Source organism: Marmota flaviventris, chromosome 4, assembly GCF_047511675.1.
Source record: "Marmota flaviventris isolate mMarFla1 chromosome 4, mMarFla1.hap1, whole genome shotgun sequence".
NCBI classification, from domain to species: domain Eukaryota; kingdom Metazoa; phylum Chordata; class Mammalia; order Rodentia; family Sciuridae; genus Marmota; species Marmota flaviventris.
Genome location: NC_092501.1, coordinates 99,812,478 through 99,828,956, shown reverse-complemented (window position 1 = coordinate 99,828,956; position 16,479 = coordinate 99,812,478). Strand labels below are relative to the sequence as shown.

The window sequence follows — 16,479 nt, the reverse complement described above, 5'->3', positions numbered from 1 at the left end:
TCTCAGCCTCCTGAGCTTCTGGGATGGCATGTACCACCACACCTGACTGGGAGATAAGTCTTACATGTTTGTGAATAAGTATGCTTCCCTTGACTCAGCAAGCGAGACAACCTAGCTGCCAGTACCTCAAATCTAGGTTTTATTATTGGTGAAAATAAATGAATTCTCTGATGTGGGCACAGCTAGACATTAACAATGTCTTTGTGATTCCTATTTATTTATTTGTTCTAAACCATTTATTTATTTATTTAAATCAGTTAATATATAACAGAATGCTCATTGTACACAAATGGAGCACAATTTTTCACTTCTCTGGTTGTACACAAAATAGGGTCACATCATTCGTGCAATCATACATGTACCTAGGGTAATGATATCAGTCTCATTCTATCATCTTTCCTATCCCATTTTCCCCTCCCCTCCCTTCCCTTTAGCCCATCCAGAGTTCCTCCACTCATCCCATTATGAATTAGCATCCACTTATCAGAGAAAACATTCAGCCTTGTGATTCCTTTTTTAAATCTCTTTTTGTGCATGTGATACTGTAGAGCCATAGTTCTTGTTTTTTCCCCCCTTTAGCTATTTTGGGTTGAGGGTGGTGAATGCACTTAAAGAACTTTATGAATTCTTTTATGTTTACCATAATCACTCAAAATATTTCCTGGAGATAGACTGAATAATTTTACTGACTTATCTCCATTTGGATTTTTAAATTAGAATTGGTTTTCTCTTTGACTACTTTCATGTTTATTGTCAGAACTGTAAATAATCATTGACTTCAGTGTTTCAGTGTTGTTTTAATGAACTTTTGTTCATTAAACTATACCCTCTTCCTTATTTTTAAATGGATCATACTACTTTATTAAATAATGCCTCCTAATCATCACATTAAACATCCCATACTTCCTTATCATATTAGTTGTGGGTGAAAATGTTACAGATGTCTATTCTTTTTTTTTGGGGGGGGGATTCAAAATTTATTTTCCAAGAGGTAGACAGCATCAGCAGGTCGTACAGGGGTTTCTCCATCCATCACACATTCACTAGGGGCTGTGAGCTCAGCAGTGAGAGCCACTGGTATGTTCACTGTAACAATATCTGTGTCACAGTATAAACAGGTGCTATGACTGTGTTTATTTACAATTCCAGAAGAAAAGGCACAACTTGGCAAAAGTCAGGTGCAATAACTAAGACAAAACTTTGGTAACAGTATTGATCCATGTTTCAATAAGGGCCTTCCACATAGCGGAAAAGAATCCCTGACCCCAATGTTGGGTCCTTCTTTCTCTTTCCTCATTCAAGCATTAGAGCAGTGTTTTAGCCTCTGCTCTACATTATCATATACAGAAAAGGCGGTTTAAAAAAGGAATCACAAAGACATCGTGAATGTCTAGCTGTTCCCACCAATAAGGCAACTCTTAGGTTTAAGACAGGGCCTGGGAATACTTCAGAGGTCATAAAATTACAGATGTATATTCTGATTTTTATCAGCTCTTTTCTTATGTTCAATAGGGAAATCACATTGCCTTATCTAGCAAAGAAGCAAAACATTTATGTTTTTGGAAGTTCATACTAGCTTACTATTTTTTTTTAAATAACTTTATTTTATTTTTATGTGATGCTGAGGATTGACTCCAGTGCCTTCCACATGTGAGTTGAGCATTCTACCACTGAGCTACAACCCCAGCCCAAGCTTACTATTTTTTATAAAATGTTTTTTTAGGCACTTGAAGACTCCAGCTGCCTGAAAAGAAGTGGCCGGGACAGTGGCTACGGTGATATCTGGTGTTCTGACCGTGGAGAATTTCCTGCTCCTCCAGGCAGCCAGAAGAGGGAAGATTCCTTTGAAAGCTTAGACTCTTTGGGGTCCAGATCATTGACCAGCTGCTCCTCAGATATCACATTGAGAGGAGGACGTGAAGGTGAGATATGTTTTTGGCTGTCAAATTATTACTTAAAAAATTGGAACAGGGATGGGAAAACAGAATAAAAACTAGGCAAAAATTTCACCAGAAGTAAATGTTAAGAAAGTCTTAAATATATTTGGGGTTTCATAATTTTTCTTTTCCTCATAGTGTTAATGGTTTCCAATTTTTTCTGCAGTTTTTGGACAGGACTGTGAGGAGACAGCTTCCTGTGATTTCGTTTTTGTCAAGCAATAATTTGCTCCAGGCCTAATAATATGAGGCCTATCAGCTGATATAATATAGTTAAACATAAAAGAAGAATATAAATAAGATTCTGCAAAAAAGTCTGGTTTCATTGCTGAGTAATTTTCTTTCTTTCTTTTACTTTACTAGAAAGGATTAAAAACTCAAGGAAAAAACAGAACTATTTTAATAATTATATTTCGATAGATTTTTAGGCTCCTGTTTAGAGTACCTAATGTGGTGGGAGAGAATATCTATCTCTTGGTCATGTCAGGGTCAGAGCTAACCCAGGACAGAGAAGGCATAAAAGGAGCAGTGGTAATGCAGTCTTTCTGTTGTGGGAGGGACCTTCTTGCAAAATTCTAAGCTTATGGTCAAATCAGTTATTTAAATGCATGTCTTATTCCTGTGGCTACTAGTTAGTGTCAGCAATTTTCTGACTAAATACTTAGCTACTCTGAATTGACTACTGGAAACTACAAGTAAAATTTCTTGAAATGCTGGGAAAATGAATCTCAGTGCTGAGGCTCTAGATTCAATCTCCAATACTGCACCAACATTTTTTTTTTTCTTTTAAGATATTTTTGTGCTTCCACCATCATGATGATGAAGGGTTGAATTCTGTCTGGGAATTTATGCTCAGTTGTTAGGGATTTCACTTTGCTTGTTTGTTATGAATATTATTTTATATTGTAAATGTTTTTTCTAAGATTTTATTATGAAAACTTTCCAACTCTACATCAAATGAATTTGTTTTTCAAAAATTAAGCATGGGAACAAAATTAAATTCTTTAGCACTTAAAGGAGTTGTGGTAATGGTAATAGTAGTAGTAGTAAGTAGTATTTAAAAAATGTGAGTGGCTATTTAAGCAGTTAACATTTATAATTATTAGTGCATTGTTGGCCGTTTGCTGTCTAGGTGTGACATTTTTTATAATCCAGATGATGATTATAATACCTTTAAGGAAATAAATTGAAGTTTATAATGCATCTGAATGATTAAAATTATAAATGCTGAGGCTAAAATTTTCAACCCACTAGATTACTTTGTCATGACTGAAAAACCTGCAAAACGCAGTATTTAAATTTGCATCTGGTCAGTGAAGAATAAAAGGGGCTTGTGGGCATATCCAGACTTCAGTCCTTATAGTGTGGTGTGGGCACTAGTGTAGGATCTAGGTCCTTTTCTTTAGTCAGGTGTGTGTAACCAAAAGCAGAGGTCTGCAGTCACCTTCCCTATTGCTGAAATGTGTTGCAGACAAACCTTGCTTATAGAGCTTGGAGGGAGTACCAAGATAAGAAACCATTTCTGAGATTGGTTTATTAAAATTCTACTACCCACCAGATTGTAGTTGATGGTCACCAAAATTTGGGATATTTTTAGGATAAGAATTGCAAAGTAAAATTTCCTAGTTTTGTATGAAAACTTACATCAAGATGATATTTAGGCAAATGAAAACTCTGCAGAACACTGAACTGAGCTAAAAAAAGATTTTAACTTAAAAAATTCAGAAGTAGAATAGCCTGTGATTTTAAATTTTCACATGTATATTTTAGTAGGATTCATTGGCACACATTTTTAAAATGAGAGAAATGTCTTTTTTTTTTAATTATTATTTTTTTATTTATTTAATATTTATTTTTTAGTTATCGGCGGACACAACATCTTTATTTTGTATGTGGTGCTGAGGATTGAACCCGGGCTGCACGCATGCCAGGCGAGCGCGCTACCGCTTGAGCCACATCCCCAGCCCCTTTTTTTTTTTCTTAAAGGAAGTAGTAAAAAAGCATCAGATTATTGGCTGACCCTCTTGGGCATAGCTGCCTTGCATTCTTCCTTTTCATTTCCCTTACCCTGTGACTTTGTCACAGCTGTAACCATTTCCTGTGGACTATTCTCAGAGTTATTCACTGTAGATTTCTGCTGGGCAGGGAGAGGAGAGTAGACTGCCTTTAGCTTTGGCTAACCTCTGCTGCTGTGCATGGCCGAGCCTGGAGATATGGGTGCTGTGCTTAGCCAGTTTTGGGAGGGACCCTGGTGGGAAGCAACACTTGAAAACCATCTTTACAAATGTTCTCCAGGCAGAATGAAAAGAAGGCAGGAAAGAGACTTCTGAATCTGTACTGTTCTATCCTCTCTCTTTTTTTTTCCTGTGCTTTTAAAAGAGCAGGTTTATGTTCTTTTTAAAAGAAGGTATATTACTATTTGTATTTATCTGAACTTGAGGTGTATTAAAGGGTATCCTTCTAAGTTTCTTTTTAAATAATTTTGAAGAAAATAGGAGACTCCCACTGTAATTTTCATGGTCACAAGAAGTAGCATAAGTTCTGTGCTCTCATTTGCATATGACCTGAGATTCTTTGGGGACTTTAGACATGTCACCCAGTCCATCCTCTCTTGTATTCATAGGGGTCTCATAGGGATTCGTCATGCTCCTTCACTATCTTGTATATTTTTACTTCTATTCCTGCTCCCCTTTTCTCTCCTCACATACATTGGAAAGATGCGTGCTTTAATTTTAAATTAGTTTCCCTAGAATTTCTTTTGTATCTCATTTTAAGCACCTGCAACTTTCCTGCTAGGTTTTATTCACATGTATTACTTCGACAAATTTGATGAAAGATCCTGGAGGCAAAGATGATTGGGAAGGAGGGGCTCAGCAGTGAATAGGGACTTTTTCTGCTTAGAATGTGCGACAGCAGAAGAGTGTACTGCATGTGCCTTCAGTATGCAAAGCAAGTTCCTCCTAATGGATCTTATCACAACTTCATGACAATTTCTAAAAATATTCCCCACAGTTCGCAGTAGCAGCACTGGGTTTCCAAGGGAAAGATAGAGCAGACAGGCTGAGAGGTTTTAATAAAGTGAATAATCTAAAGAATAAAACAAATTCTTGTGCTTTGTTTTATAGGTTGCGAAAGTGACACAGATTTGGAATTTACATTCAAAATGCAGGATTTTAACAAAGATGATATGTCCTATCGAAGGATTTCAGCTATTGAACCAAAATCTGCTTTACCATTCAATCGTTTTTTACCCAACAAAAGTAGACAGCCATCCTATGTGCCAGCACCGCTGAGGAAGAAAAAGCCAGACAAAAATGAGGATAACAGAAGAAGCTGGGCAAGCCCCATCTACACAGAGGCAGATGGGACATTTTCAAGGTACTGGAATGTGATGTGATGGTGGAGTTCTTTAAGCTTTGTGAATTTGAGTGGTATTTAAGAATGGTTCTTAAAATGTATTTCAGAGATAATGAATTTCACTAATGAGAATTTTTTATACCTGTTTTTAGTCATCTATATCTTGAAGATATTTGTTCTGTTAACATGTGTCAGCATATGATCTGCTAGGTCTTGTTTAGGTGTGTGCTTTTAGTTTATTGGTATTTTCAATGCACTGGATGACTAATATTGTTCATTGTGAGCTGCCGTGTTTTCTTCCATTTTTTTGTTGATCTTAGTGGACATGAAAAGAATCCTTTATTTCCCCATCAAATTAGCAGAGCAGAGTGTGATTTTTCATATCCAGCTTCCTGTAAGGAGGCGTGTGGTTCTGAAAGTGGTTCAGATACTGAGGATGAACGAAGGTTGCCTGACGTGATTTTGGATGACTTAGCCAACCGCAGATTCCAAGTGAAAAAGAGGCCCCCGAGTTTCATTTCGAAAACCACCTCTCTCCACTCTGGTCCGCAAATATTTTCTCCTGATACATTAGCCTATGGGCTACACACACTGACAAGGTCAGAAATGTATTTGTCCTGGATCTGGATATCTGTCATGCCATTGATTTAATTCAGAAAGTCATTCCAAACTGCAATTTGTCTTTCTTTTAACACAGCTTCTAATTAAGTGTCCTTAGCCATGTGTATCTGGCTGTTCTCTAACTAGGATGAGATGGCACCTTAACTTTGTTCTAGGAACTGTGGTGACAACAGTGGGAGTTACTTTGCTTTCTTCACACTGCTGTAAACTGTGAGGTGGAATGCGTGCCTTATGTGCTCTGGTTCAGATTGCTCATGCAGTATCTTAACCTGGTTGGATGTTTTGAACAGTAACCAGAGGAGAACTGGGAGCACCAATGCAGAGAATTGGGCAACAGTCCGAGAACCTTCAAACTCCTCTCATTACTTGGAAGAGGAAGAAGAAAAACCAACAAGGTTACCCAACATTGTCAAGGATGATCTGTATGTGCGAAAGCTAACTCAAGTCATGCCAAATCCAGGGAATTCTTTTGATCAGTTTCTTCCCAAATGCTGGATTCCAGAAGATGTGAACTGGAAAAGAATAAAAAGGGAAACCTCTAAACCGTGGTATAAAGAATTTCAGGGATTCAGGTTTGTCTTTATGTGTGTTTCTGTCCTTCCAGTGTTCATTCCTTACCCTGACCTGTGCATTCTTTGTGCATTTTTTTTTTGTGTGTGAGATGGAGAAAGTCTAATTTTCCCTCTAACATCTGTAGAACTTCTAAAATTGAAAACATGTGTTCAAATTTAAACTTTAGAATCTGGATCTTAAAAAGCTTTCCTGTATGTAGTCATAGCTTGACATTAATTTCAGTAGTCAATTCTTTTCTTCTCTCCCTCCTTCTTTTCTCCATGTCACTTTACAATAGAAGGAATTCAGACTCTGAGGATGAGGACTCGGGTTCAACCATTTTTAGTAGAATACAGAGAGAACAGTGTAGGCTAGATGGCAACTGCCAGAGATCTTCACTCTTGCTGGAACTAGCTACTCAACAGGCCATAAAATCACGGGACACACACACAGCGAGGAAAAGCAGTGGAGTCTCAGAGGAGCCCAGGTGCAGCTGTCTGCCTGAGTCTGCTTGGGGATCTGGCATCAGATACCTGCTGCTGCCTACTTCTGCTACATTAACCTGGGACCTGACTATGCTCAATCTTGGAAACTTAATATATTTAGTACAAAAGCATAACCTATAACATATTGCTTTCTGTGTGAGCATGTAAGCTTGGAAATCTGTAGGATTTAATGTTCTTTATTAGCACAATAATGTTTCAGAGAGTATATTATTTACATGTGACATAGTTCTTTTGGAAAGCCATTCCAAAAAGGCTTTCCAAAAGATTACCTAATTTTACAGTTGTGCTGTGTATGGAGATGTGGAGAAAGGAAATAACTTTAGAGACTGGGAAGGGTAAGTCTTATGGGAGAATGAAAAAAAAAATTCATCATGTTCTTTTATAAAACTTAAGAGCAATTAATTTTTTCTTTTCATTCTTACCTGTATCTATTGCATAAAGTACATGGTGACCAACTCTTGAAACTTTCCAAAGTTATTCTCTCTTCTCCAGTGAGAATATTAGGCCATTCTAATAGAATGAAGAATTGGACACAAAGGAGTTGTGTGTGTGTGTGTGTGTGTGTGTGTGTGTGTAAGGTGTACCCAATCTGAGTTTTAGGCCTAGGCCCATCACCTGGCCTTGATAGTGCCCAGCAGGGAAGTATACCCTGCTCTTGTTTCTTTAAATGGTACCCAGGAATGTCATGAGTGATGGCATTAAATGCTAGTCTGTCTTCTTTGCAAGAGTCCCTCCCCAGTCCCTAAAATAATTCACCCATGGAAACTCTCTACTACCTAATTACCTTTTCTCTTCAAACTTAATAAGCTTCTCCCTTCCTTTTTCTTTTCTGTGCTTCAGTCAGTTTTTATTACTTCAGGCCCTCCAAACATACTCTGATGACATCTTGTCTTCTGAAACAAATATCAGAATTGATCCCACTTCTGGCCCAAGGCTCATAACCCGCAGAAAGAATCTCTCTCATGCACCAGGCTATAGGGGAGATGACTTTGAGATGCCAACTCTGGATCCCGACTTAGAAAATGATGATTTCTTTGTGAGAAAGACTGGAGCTTTCCATGCGAATCCATATGTTCTCCGAGCTTTTGAAGACTTTGGAAGGTTCTCTGAGCAAGATGATTCTGTGGAGCGAGATATAATTTTGCAGTGTAGAGAAGGTGAACTTGTACTTCCAGATTTAGAAAAAGATGACATGATTGTTCGCCGAATTCCAGCACAGAAGAAAGAAGTGCCTCTGTCTGGGGCCCCAGATAGATACCAGCCAGTCCCTTTTCCTGAACCCTGGACTCTGCCTCCAGAAATTCAAGCAAAATTTCTCTGTGTACTTGAAAGGACGTGCCCATCAAAAGAAAAAAGTAGTAGCTGTAGAATATTAGTTCCTTCATATCGGCAGAAGAAAGATGACATGTTGATTCGGAAGATCCAGTCTTGGAAACTGGGAACTACAGTGCCTCCCATAAGTTTTACCCCTGGCCCCTGCAGTGAGGCTGACTTACAGAAGTGGGAGGCCATCCGGGAGGCTAGCCGACTTAGGCACAAGAAACGACTGATGGTTGAGAGGTCAGAGTGTGTTTCTGCAAGGATTTGGCTTGTAATGGTTGGTCTTGTGTAACTTTTTTTGTACAAAACAGCATCAGATTGTTCAACCTTGCATGATGTGTGCTATTTTGAAGCGTTGTGTTAAATATATATATATATATATTTTGCTCTAAGAAACTTGTCATTTTGTAGAAAAAGTGCAATTCCATATTTGCACATCTCTTAGGCATATTTAAGAAGGTGTATACATACATCTTACCTTCAGCTATAAGTCTGTGGTACTCTGCAATATGAAGTTTCTTAAAAATGTTTTCCAGTTATATTTACAGACTTTTATTTCCATGTCCAGGCATTTCTGTAGTAGTCTAGTGTCATTTGGTTCTATATGTTTCTCATATTTTGGAATGTCTGCCTTTTTGAAGTAAAGATTTCCCTTAAAATATGGCATTGCAAATTTCATTTAACTTGACTTTTGCTTTTGACCTAGGTTTCTTGGACTATCAGTTTGTGATATTTTTATTTATAACTTAAACTTCAGTTCAAACTTTGTTAAAATGCATGAATGTTATCTACTGTCTGCTGAATTTTACATGTATGCAGTTGTGGCCATTTTGGTAATAATCTATGTGTTAGGCAACTTGTTTGTTTTTTGAATTGTTGTTTGTTGAATTTAGGGATGGACAAATCTGATTAGGCTTAGTTAAATTAGTAGACTAAATCTAACTTGTCAGCTCCTGGCAATGGAGGCCTTTTCCTATGGATTTGTTTGCTTAGTAAGTTAAGCCTTTATTTTGCTTAATCTTAGCTTCTTGAGATATGAGATTGATGAGAACTTGGTACATGATCAAGAATATTGCTGAGGAAGCAGCCTTTTGAGATTTGCCCGTCTTCAGTTAGACTTGTTAAAGTTGTTAAACAATTAGAAACTAACAAGAATTGGCAAAAGTTACTCTTTTTTTAATTTTTGGTTTTCTGGTTTCTTAGACTCTTTCAAAAGATTTATGGTGAGAATGGGTAAGTTTTGTGGTTCACATTAAAAATAAATCTGTGCATATTGCTTGTTGTTTGTAATTTACCATTGCATTTCTGTCCTGTCATGTCACTAAATGGGGGTGTTGTATGCAGTGCATGAGATTTTAAAATGGGAAGTTTTTAAAAATTAACTTTGCAACCTAATGGTAATATTTCTGTGTCTGAGCGCCTATTGCATGAAGTGCTGTACTCAACAGTGTAATATCTGTTGTATTGAAAAATTTAAAATTAGCTCCATCTTCTTTTCTGTTTTTCAAATTTAGTGAGTTGCTCAAAAGTAATAAGAACATTTGTCTAAGATCGTTTTGGTATTTGATTGCCAGATAAACTAAGTTTCTGATTTCTAGTTGTTGAAACTCAAACAACTACATTTTAGAAAGTCTGTGATGGAAAAATATAGTATGTACTCAAGATTAGAATGCCTTCAATTGCCATAATTCATATACTCAGCTCACGGGAAGCTTTGTTAGTGGAGAAGTTGAGTGGCATTGATCATCCATTAGAGTATATAGAAATATGTTCAAGATTCCTGATCAGGGTAGAGAGTTATAACATGGCTATGTATAGTGTAAAACTGGACTTCCAAAATTGCAAAAACTAAAACTTTGATAGTTTTCAATTATTTTTCCAAAGACTGTATTTAAAACTAATTCTCGGTTTTTGTCCACTGATGTTTAATTCTACTTATTTGGTAGACATGATAACATATTATAAAACTAACTTTCCAGATTTTTTTTCTATTTCTAAAATAACTGAAACTTAAAAGTAAGTCATTCATTCTTAGTACAAAATCACCAGATGGTTATATCTTATATTTTCCACCAAACTTTCTGTAACTTATTGTTACTAGTTTTGGAGCAAGAGGAATAAAATTTAAGGATGTCAGATAGTTTAATATGAAAAATGTCTTCTCCTACCAGGATTTATTTCATGTCTAAGAATTGCTACTTTTGAGAATTTTGATAGTCCATAAATCTTGTTACGCTACCACGATTACCATTTCTTTAAGCTTCAGCTTATTATAAGTACTTCTTAGCCACTGATTTAAAAAATCAGGATCTCAGTATGTTTTCATGTGCCATGTAAAACAGGTTATCCCCTATCCAGATCCTTATGTGCTCAAAAACGTTTTTATCTGTGAGAGTGAACCACAGTCTTCAGCATGACACTTAAGCATCTGCTCTTCCCAGTTCATCGTGGGAAAGCTATTTTCACTTGATTAAAAATCTCTTTGCAGCTTCAAGAATTTTCAGTAACTTTCAGAAAGAATTTTCATTTGTAAATTACATATGATATTATAACATAAGGAAGTCTCAGGAAGAGTTATTTTTCTGGAAGGGGTTACAAATACCCAGAATTCAAATAATTGGTGGGCAAGTAAACATACCTAACTACCTCACTGACTACATGTTCCTCCTTAGTGTAGGGAATGTTATGTGGCTAAAAGGAAACCTTTGACTGAGGGTAGAACTCAGTGGTAGAATGCATTCCTAGCATGGATATGGCCCTGGATTTGATCCCCAGCACCAAAAATAAACAACAAATAGGATTTTTGTGAACTATAGCTAGCAGCAGCAAATGCTTCCTGTAGACAATTCCAAGATTATTGTTTGGCTAGGACAGTGTTTGTTTTAAAGGCTGGTCCGTATGCAGTTTAGTGCCAAGAAGGCTACACATAAAAAAGCAAGATAATCTGTAAATTGAGACTGATGAATAGTGCATGACTTGTCTAATAATGGGAAATAATGTGTCTTTAGAAAACTCAAGGGTGTTTTAGACCAGTTGAAGTAAAATCTGACATATAGGATTTTTTTTTTTCATTTTATTATTTTTTTTTTTATCAGCAATGCTTTCCTTGAGTTGTTCTCTGCAATGAAAATACAATGGAAATTCAAATAGATTACATGTAGGCTTTTAATCTACAACATGTTTCATGTTTATGCTCAATGATCTTTCTCTGAACATATGTACAATGTTAAACCAGTTGTATTTACCTAGAAAAGCATCATTATTATTCAACATCCTGTAATTGAAAACTAATTGCCTATAATGTAAATTCTTTTCTTTTCTATTTGGTTAGGACCTATTTAAAGAGAAGTAGGCAATGTATTTTGAGTTCTTAGGCAATTCAATTCTGGCTTGCTTTTTTTTTTTTTTTTTTGGTTGTTTGTTTTTGCTGGGGATTGAACCCAGGGCCTTGTGCATGTTAAATAAACGCTTTGTCACTGAGCCACACCTCCAGTCCTGTAGCTTGCCTTTTAGTTGGCATTTAACACTAACACCTGTCAGTATATTTTTAGTGAGATGCTTTATATGTGGCTGTCATGTCTTGTGTGTGCTTTTTTGTTGCATGCATTTATATTGGTCTCATTCTATGAAATTTGAAAATATGGTGAAAATTATGCCTTTTGGCATAAGTTGTTAATGACAGATAAAAATTTGTTATAAGGATATATGGAAATAATCTTGTAATGTGATTAAACCATTGAATCTCCTAGGAAATAAACACTGATTTAAGGTGAAGTTGTAGTCAACAACAACAGATTCTTCTTTATTTCAAGATCTGACCAGAAGATTTCTGTAGACATAAGACAGCAGAAAGGAAGGGAAAATAATGCTCATGTGGGTTACTTTCTGGAGATTTGTTTTCACCCCAGAGGATATCTTGTTAATGTCAGGAGACACTTTTCATTGTCACACACACTGTAGGTGGGTGCATGCTTTTAGAATTTGATGCCTTTGTAGCCAGGGATGCTACTAAATGGTCTGCCATATGCAGGATAGCACTCTGTAACAAATAATTTTCTGACTCAAATATCTGTAGTGATACTATGATTTACATGATAAACGTATAAATTAAAAATGTCCATTATGTTGCTGTATTCTAGTTTATGGTCATTTCAAAGACTTACATGGGTTTTAGCTTCCCCCCCCCCACAGGATTTCTATAGCACCTAAAACAAATACATTTAGAGGTACATAATAAGTATTTTCATAGCTCCCTCTGACAGTTGGGAATCCCTAACTTGGTATTTTGGAATTTCTATTTGCTCTATAAAGCTATTAGTGATTTTATATTCAGGAAAATTTTATTCATATTCATTCTTTTTGATCTCTTACTTCTTATATATTCATCTATAAGTTTTCTGAAATTGGTTTTAAAATAACATGCCTTAACACTAGCCATAAAATGCCAGGGGCATCTTAGGCAATTTGAGTAGTAAGAGAAGAGAATCATACTTTGAGTGATTTTGTTTCATGATTGATACTTTCTTACTTAAACTTTTTCTTTTCTTTCTGTCTTCCCCTTAAATGCTATTATGTATTAATGCTCATGCACATATGTAACATGTACACATATATAGTTTTTCTATGTAACTGAAAAAGGCAAGATGTTACACCTGTATTTGTTTTGAAAAAAATCCAAGTGCAGTTGTAAATTGGAGCCTTTCCAAATAAGGAAATACAACTGTAGCAGGTAGATGAATTATGAGAGAATTATGATTGTCTTACCAGTGAATAGTCCTTTGTTCAATAAAACAGACTAGATATGTGTAGTCCTTTATTGTTTTCCTAATGCTACCTCTGGTGCTTTTTTCAGTTCTTTGAGGTAGACAGGTAGTTGTTATCTGCATTATAAAGACATGGGAGAAGGAGAAACAGTGATTGCAACTTTCCCAGGGATGTAGACTTATGAGTGGTAGAACCAGACTAGGGCTTTGCCCCGTGAGATAATAATCCACAGAGACTGCTTGGCAGTGTTGCTGGCACATGGTAAGCCCTCAGAAGTTTAGTAATTATGCAGTGAATGCTAATAAGGACGGAAAGAGTTTCATGATCTGACTGAGAGTTCCTGTCCTCTAAAAGTAATAGATTTTATCAGTGTGGTTTGGGCTGACTTCTTTCATTTGAAATGGCTTGATGAGTTAGCTTTTAGGAGATCCCATGCAATCGTATTTGCTTTAATAAGAATTGGTATGTAGCACCCAGGTAGCTTTTAAAAATGCAACCAGCACAGACTTATCCAGTTATCATAACAATCGCCTTACCAGATAAGGAACTGAGGTTTAGAAAAGTGAACTGCTGCATGAATGGTGGGTGAAAGCTGGGCTGGAGTCCTCCCCTCTTGTCTGATTCATGTGCCTCCTATGGAGTATGCTTAGCTTTATGTGGGTAACTTGATAACCTTAGGGAACAAATTGTGCTCACATTTCTGCCTTTCCAGAAACTTGTCTACTCCAGACCATGTTTTGTCACCGTGTTCCTATTGAGGATGTCCTGGGTGCCATACTCTGCTTGGTACTGGGTGTACAGGGCAGGAAGGATGCAGCCTTAGCCTGGATGAGCACACTATACAGGAAGATGCATGTTAATGTTTGCAGCGCAGGAGAATGAGAGTAAAGAGACAGTAGCCTTGGGAGGTCCTGAGGGCTTACTGTGTGTCAGATTGCACTATCCAGCCTTCCTCCCCTAAATGATAAAGTATGAATTAACATTTCCATTTTTGTCCTACAGTGTATTTAACTTCATGTATTGGGTTTCCAGATTTCCTTCATGCTTTGGTTCTGAACATTTTTTTTCTGTCTTAGTGAGTTTGTAGTTGTGCTCGGTCAAATAGTGTCCTTTCTATTTGTGACTAAAGTGAATTTATATTCTCAAATTCACACAAATCAGTTTTATGTGTGGTCCTACTGCATTAGGTTTTCATTACTGTGACCAAAATACCTGACAAGAATGACTTAGAGGAACAAAAGTTTGTTTGGGGCTTATGGTTTCAGAAATCTTGCCTGAGGTGAGGCAGAACATCATGGTAGAAGACAAAGTGGAGGAAAGCTGTTCAACTCATGACAGCCTTGGAAACAGAAAGAGAGGAAGGGGTCAGGAACAGGTACAGTCCCCAAAGCCACAACCCCAGGGAAGGTGGCTTGTCCCTCTAGCCATGCCAGTAGTCAATTTGAATTATTAGTCAATCAAATGGATTAACTCACTGATGGGGTTACAGCTCTTATGATCTGATCTTTTTACCTCTGAACATTGCTGCGTTACCCAACATGAGCTATTTAGGGCAACATTCAAGATCCACACCATAACACATACCTACTGAAATACATATTACATAGATAGATTAATGTATTTTCACAAGTGCACTCATATGTATGTAACTTATTCTTTAATCCTTAATAAAACTTTGGAGAGCACTAATGCTTTCTCAAAAAAAATTAGAAGCATTTCAAATTTAGTGTATTTTGATTAATTAAACATGATAACACTTACCTCATTCTTACCACAGATATTAAATGAATGTATCCTACATGCCTTGTGCTGTGTCAGTGTGTTTTCCTTAAAGGCAGCATATAGCTTGTGAGGGAGATAAGCTAAGGATGCATGAACACATACTGTATAACATGAAGCTGAGTGTTAACTACCATGAAAGAAATATAAATAAAGCATTAGAGCATTATTCTCTAGGTAATAGTCTCCCACTTGGAGAAAGTCTTCCAATCTGTTCCATATCAGCACTGTCCTATCTTTCTTGCAGTTGCTCTAGTGCTTGAGCTATAATATCATTAACACATTTATGAAGCAATTAGCATGGATTGGCCTTCATTTTTAGTATCAGCAAACAAATCAGATATAATTCCTACTTTATAATCTTACAGGGAAAAGCAGGTGAAATGTAAATAACTATACATCTCAGGTGATAGTAAATGCTATGTAGAAAAGAGGGTAGGGATAGGTAAGCCTGGAAGAGAGGCTAAGTACATTTCTGCAGTTGACTGGAAGCTAGAGAGAAGCCATGTAGATGTTTAAGTGAAGAGTATTCTAGGCTGGTTGAAGGGCATGGGGAGAAGGAAGAGGCTTGAGCATGAGCAGCGAGGCCATTTGGCAGGAGGAGAGTGAGTGAAGTGTGGTAGATATGATCCTGGAGAGGTGGACAGGAGCACGTAGCATCAGACCTTGTGGGTCTTGGAAGAACCTGCTTTTAACTTGAGTTAGATGGGAAGAAGCTGGTGAGTGCTGAATAGGGTATGCCATTACCTGGGTACAACCTGAAAAGATCTCTCTGGCTGTTGTGTTGAGAATAAACTGTTGTGCAGGGAGGTTATTATAAATCTCCAGATGGGAGATGTATTGGCATGGTCCAGGTAGTGATGGTGGAGGAGGAAGAAGTGTTGGTATACTAGAGATATTTAGAGGGTAAAGCACGGAAGGATGGAGATGAGGAAAGTGGAAGATGAACAGGTTGTGGAGTGAGCAATGTTATTACTCTGTGACAAGTTACATTTGAGATGCCTATTAGACTTCAAGTGGGGAGCTGAGTTTAATCCAGCAGATATTTTGAGTTTTTTTTAAAGATATATATATCAGAGAAGAGCTTTTGAGTTGGAGAGAGCATTTGAGGAAAGGCTTTCTTTGGGTGATAATAGAAGCATCTCCTTTGGAAGTGTAGGTAAAGGTTGACTGTTCTCTGATCTAGGGCGTTGGCAGTAGAGATGGAAAGAAAGAGATACTGAATGAGAAGACTTGATAACTAATTGAAAGAGGGGAAAAGGGAGAATCAAAAGTGAAAAATGGTTCTTGGGTTTCAAATATTTGGTGGGAGGTACCACCTTTCACCATGGCAAGAGGAAAAGCAGGTTTAAATTTGGCTACATTAACAATAACCATGTATTCAGTGGGTTACAGTTTACAATATCCATTGAAGATATTATTTCAACTGGCCCTTTTACAGTTAAGGTGCTTAGGTGAGATCCATGCAGAAGTGATTATTAAATGAGCAGTTAGAAATGAGTCAAAGGAGGGGACAGATCCAAAGTTGTAGACCAAAGAGTCATTTGCATGGAAGTTATAGTTGAATTCCTGAGTTAGCTAAGAGCAAGCTATTATGAGGAAAGCGTGGTGGCAGAACTATGGGGAAGGCAAAGTTTAAGTGA

At 37.1% G+C, this 16,479-nt stretch overlaps 1 protein-coding gene across 2 annotated transcripts in view; it reads left to right on the top strand.

Annotated features, from left to right (window-relative positions):
• Lmo7 (LIM domain 7) overlaps window positions 1-16,479 on the top strand; it is a 214,120-nt gene that overhangs the window by 155,540 nt on the left and 42,101 nt on the right. Inside the window, exons 7-11 of one of the 2 annotated variants that reach the window (XM_027938081.3) lie at window positions 1,724-1,922; window positions 5,063-5,315; window positions 6,206-6,487; window positions 7,814-8,533; window positions 9,497-9,526. In XM_027938081.3, the coding sequence (XP_027793882.2) occupies window positions 1,724-1,922; window positions 5,063-5,315; window positions 6,206-6,487; window positions 7,814-8,533; window positions 9,497-9,526 (1,484 nt within the window). The remainder of the gene's footprint in view (window positions 1-1,723; window positions 1,923-5,062; window positions 5,316-6,205; window positions 6,488-7,813; window positions 8,534-9,496; window positions 9,527-16,479) is intronic. The other variant, XM_071611447.1, reaches the window with a different exon arrangement.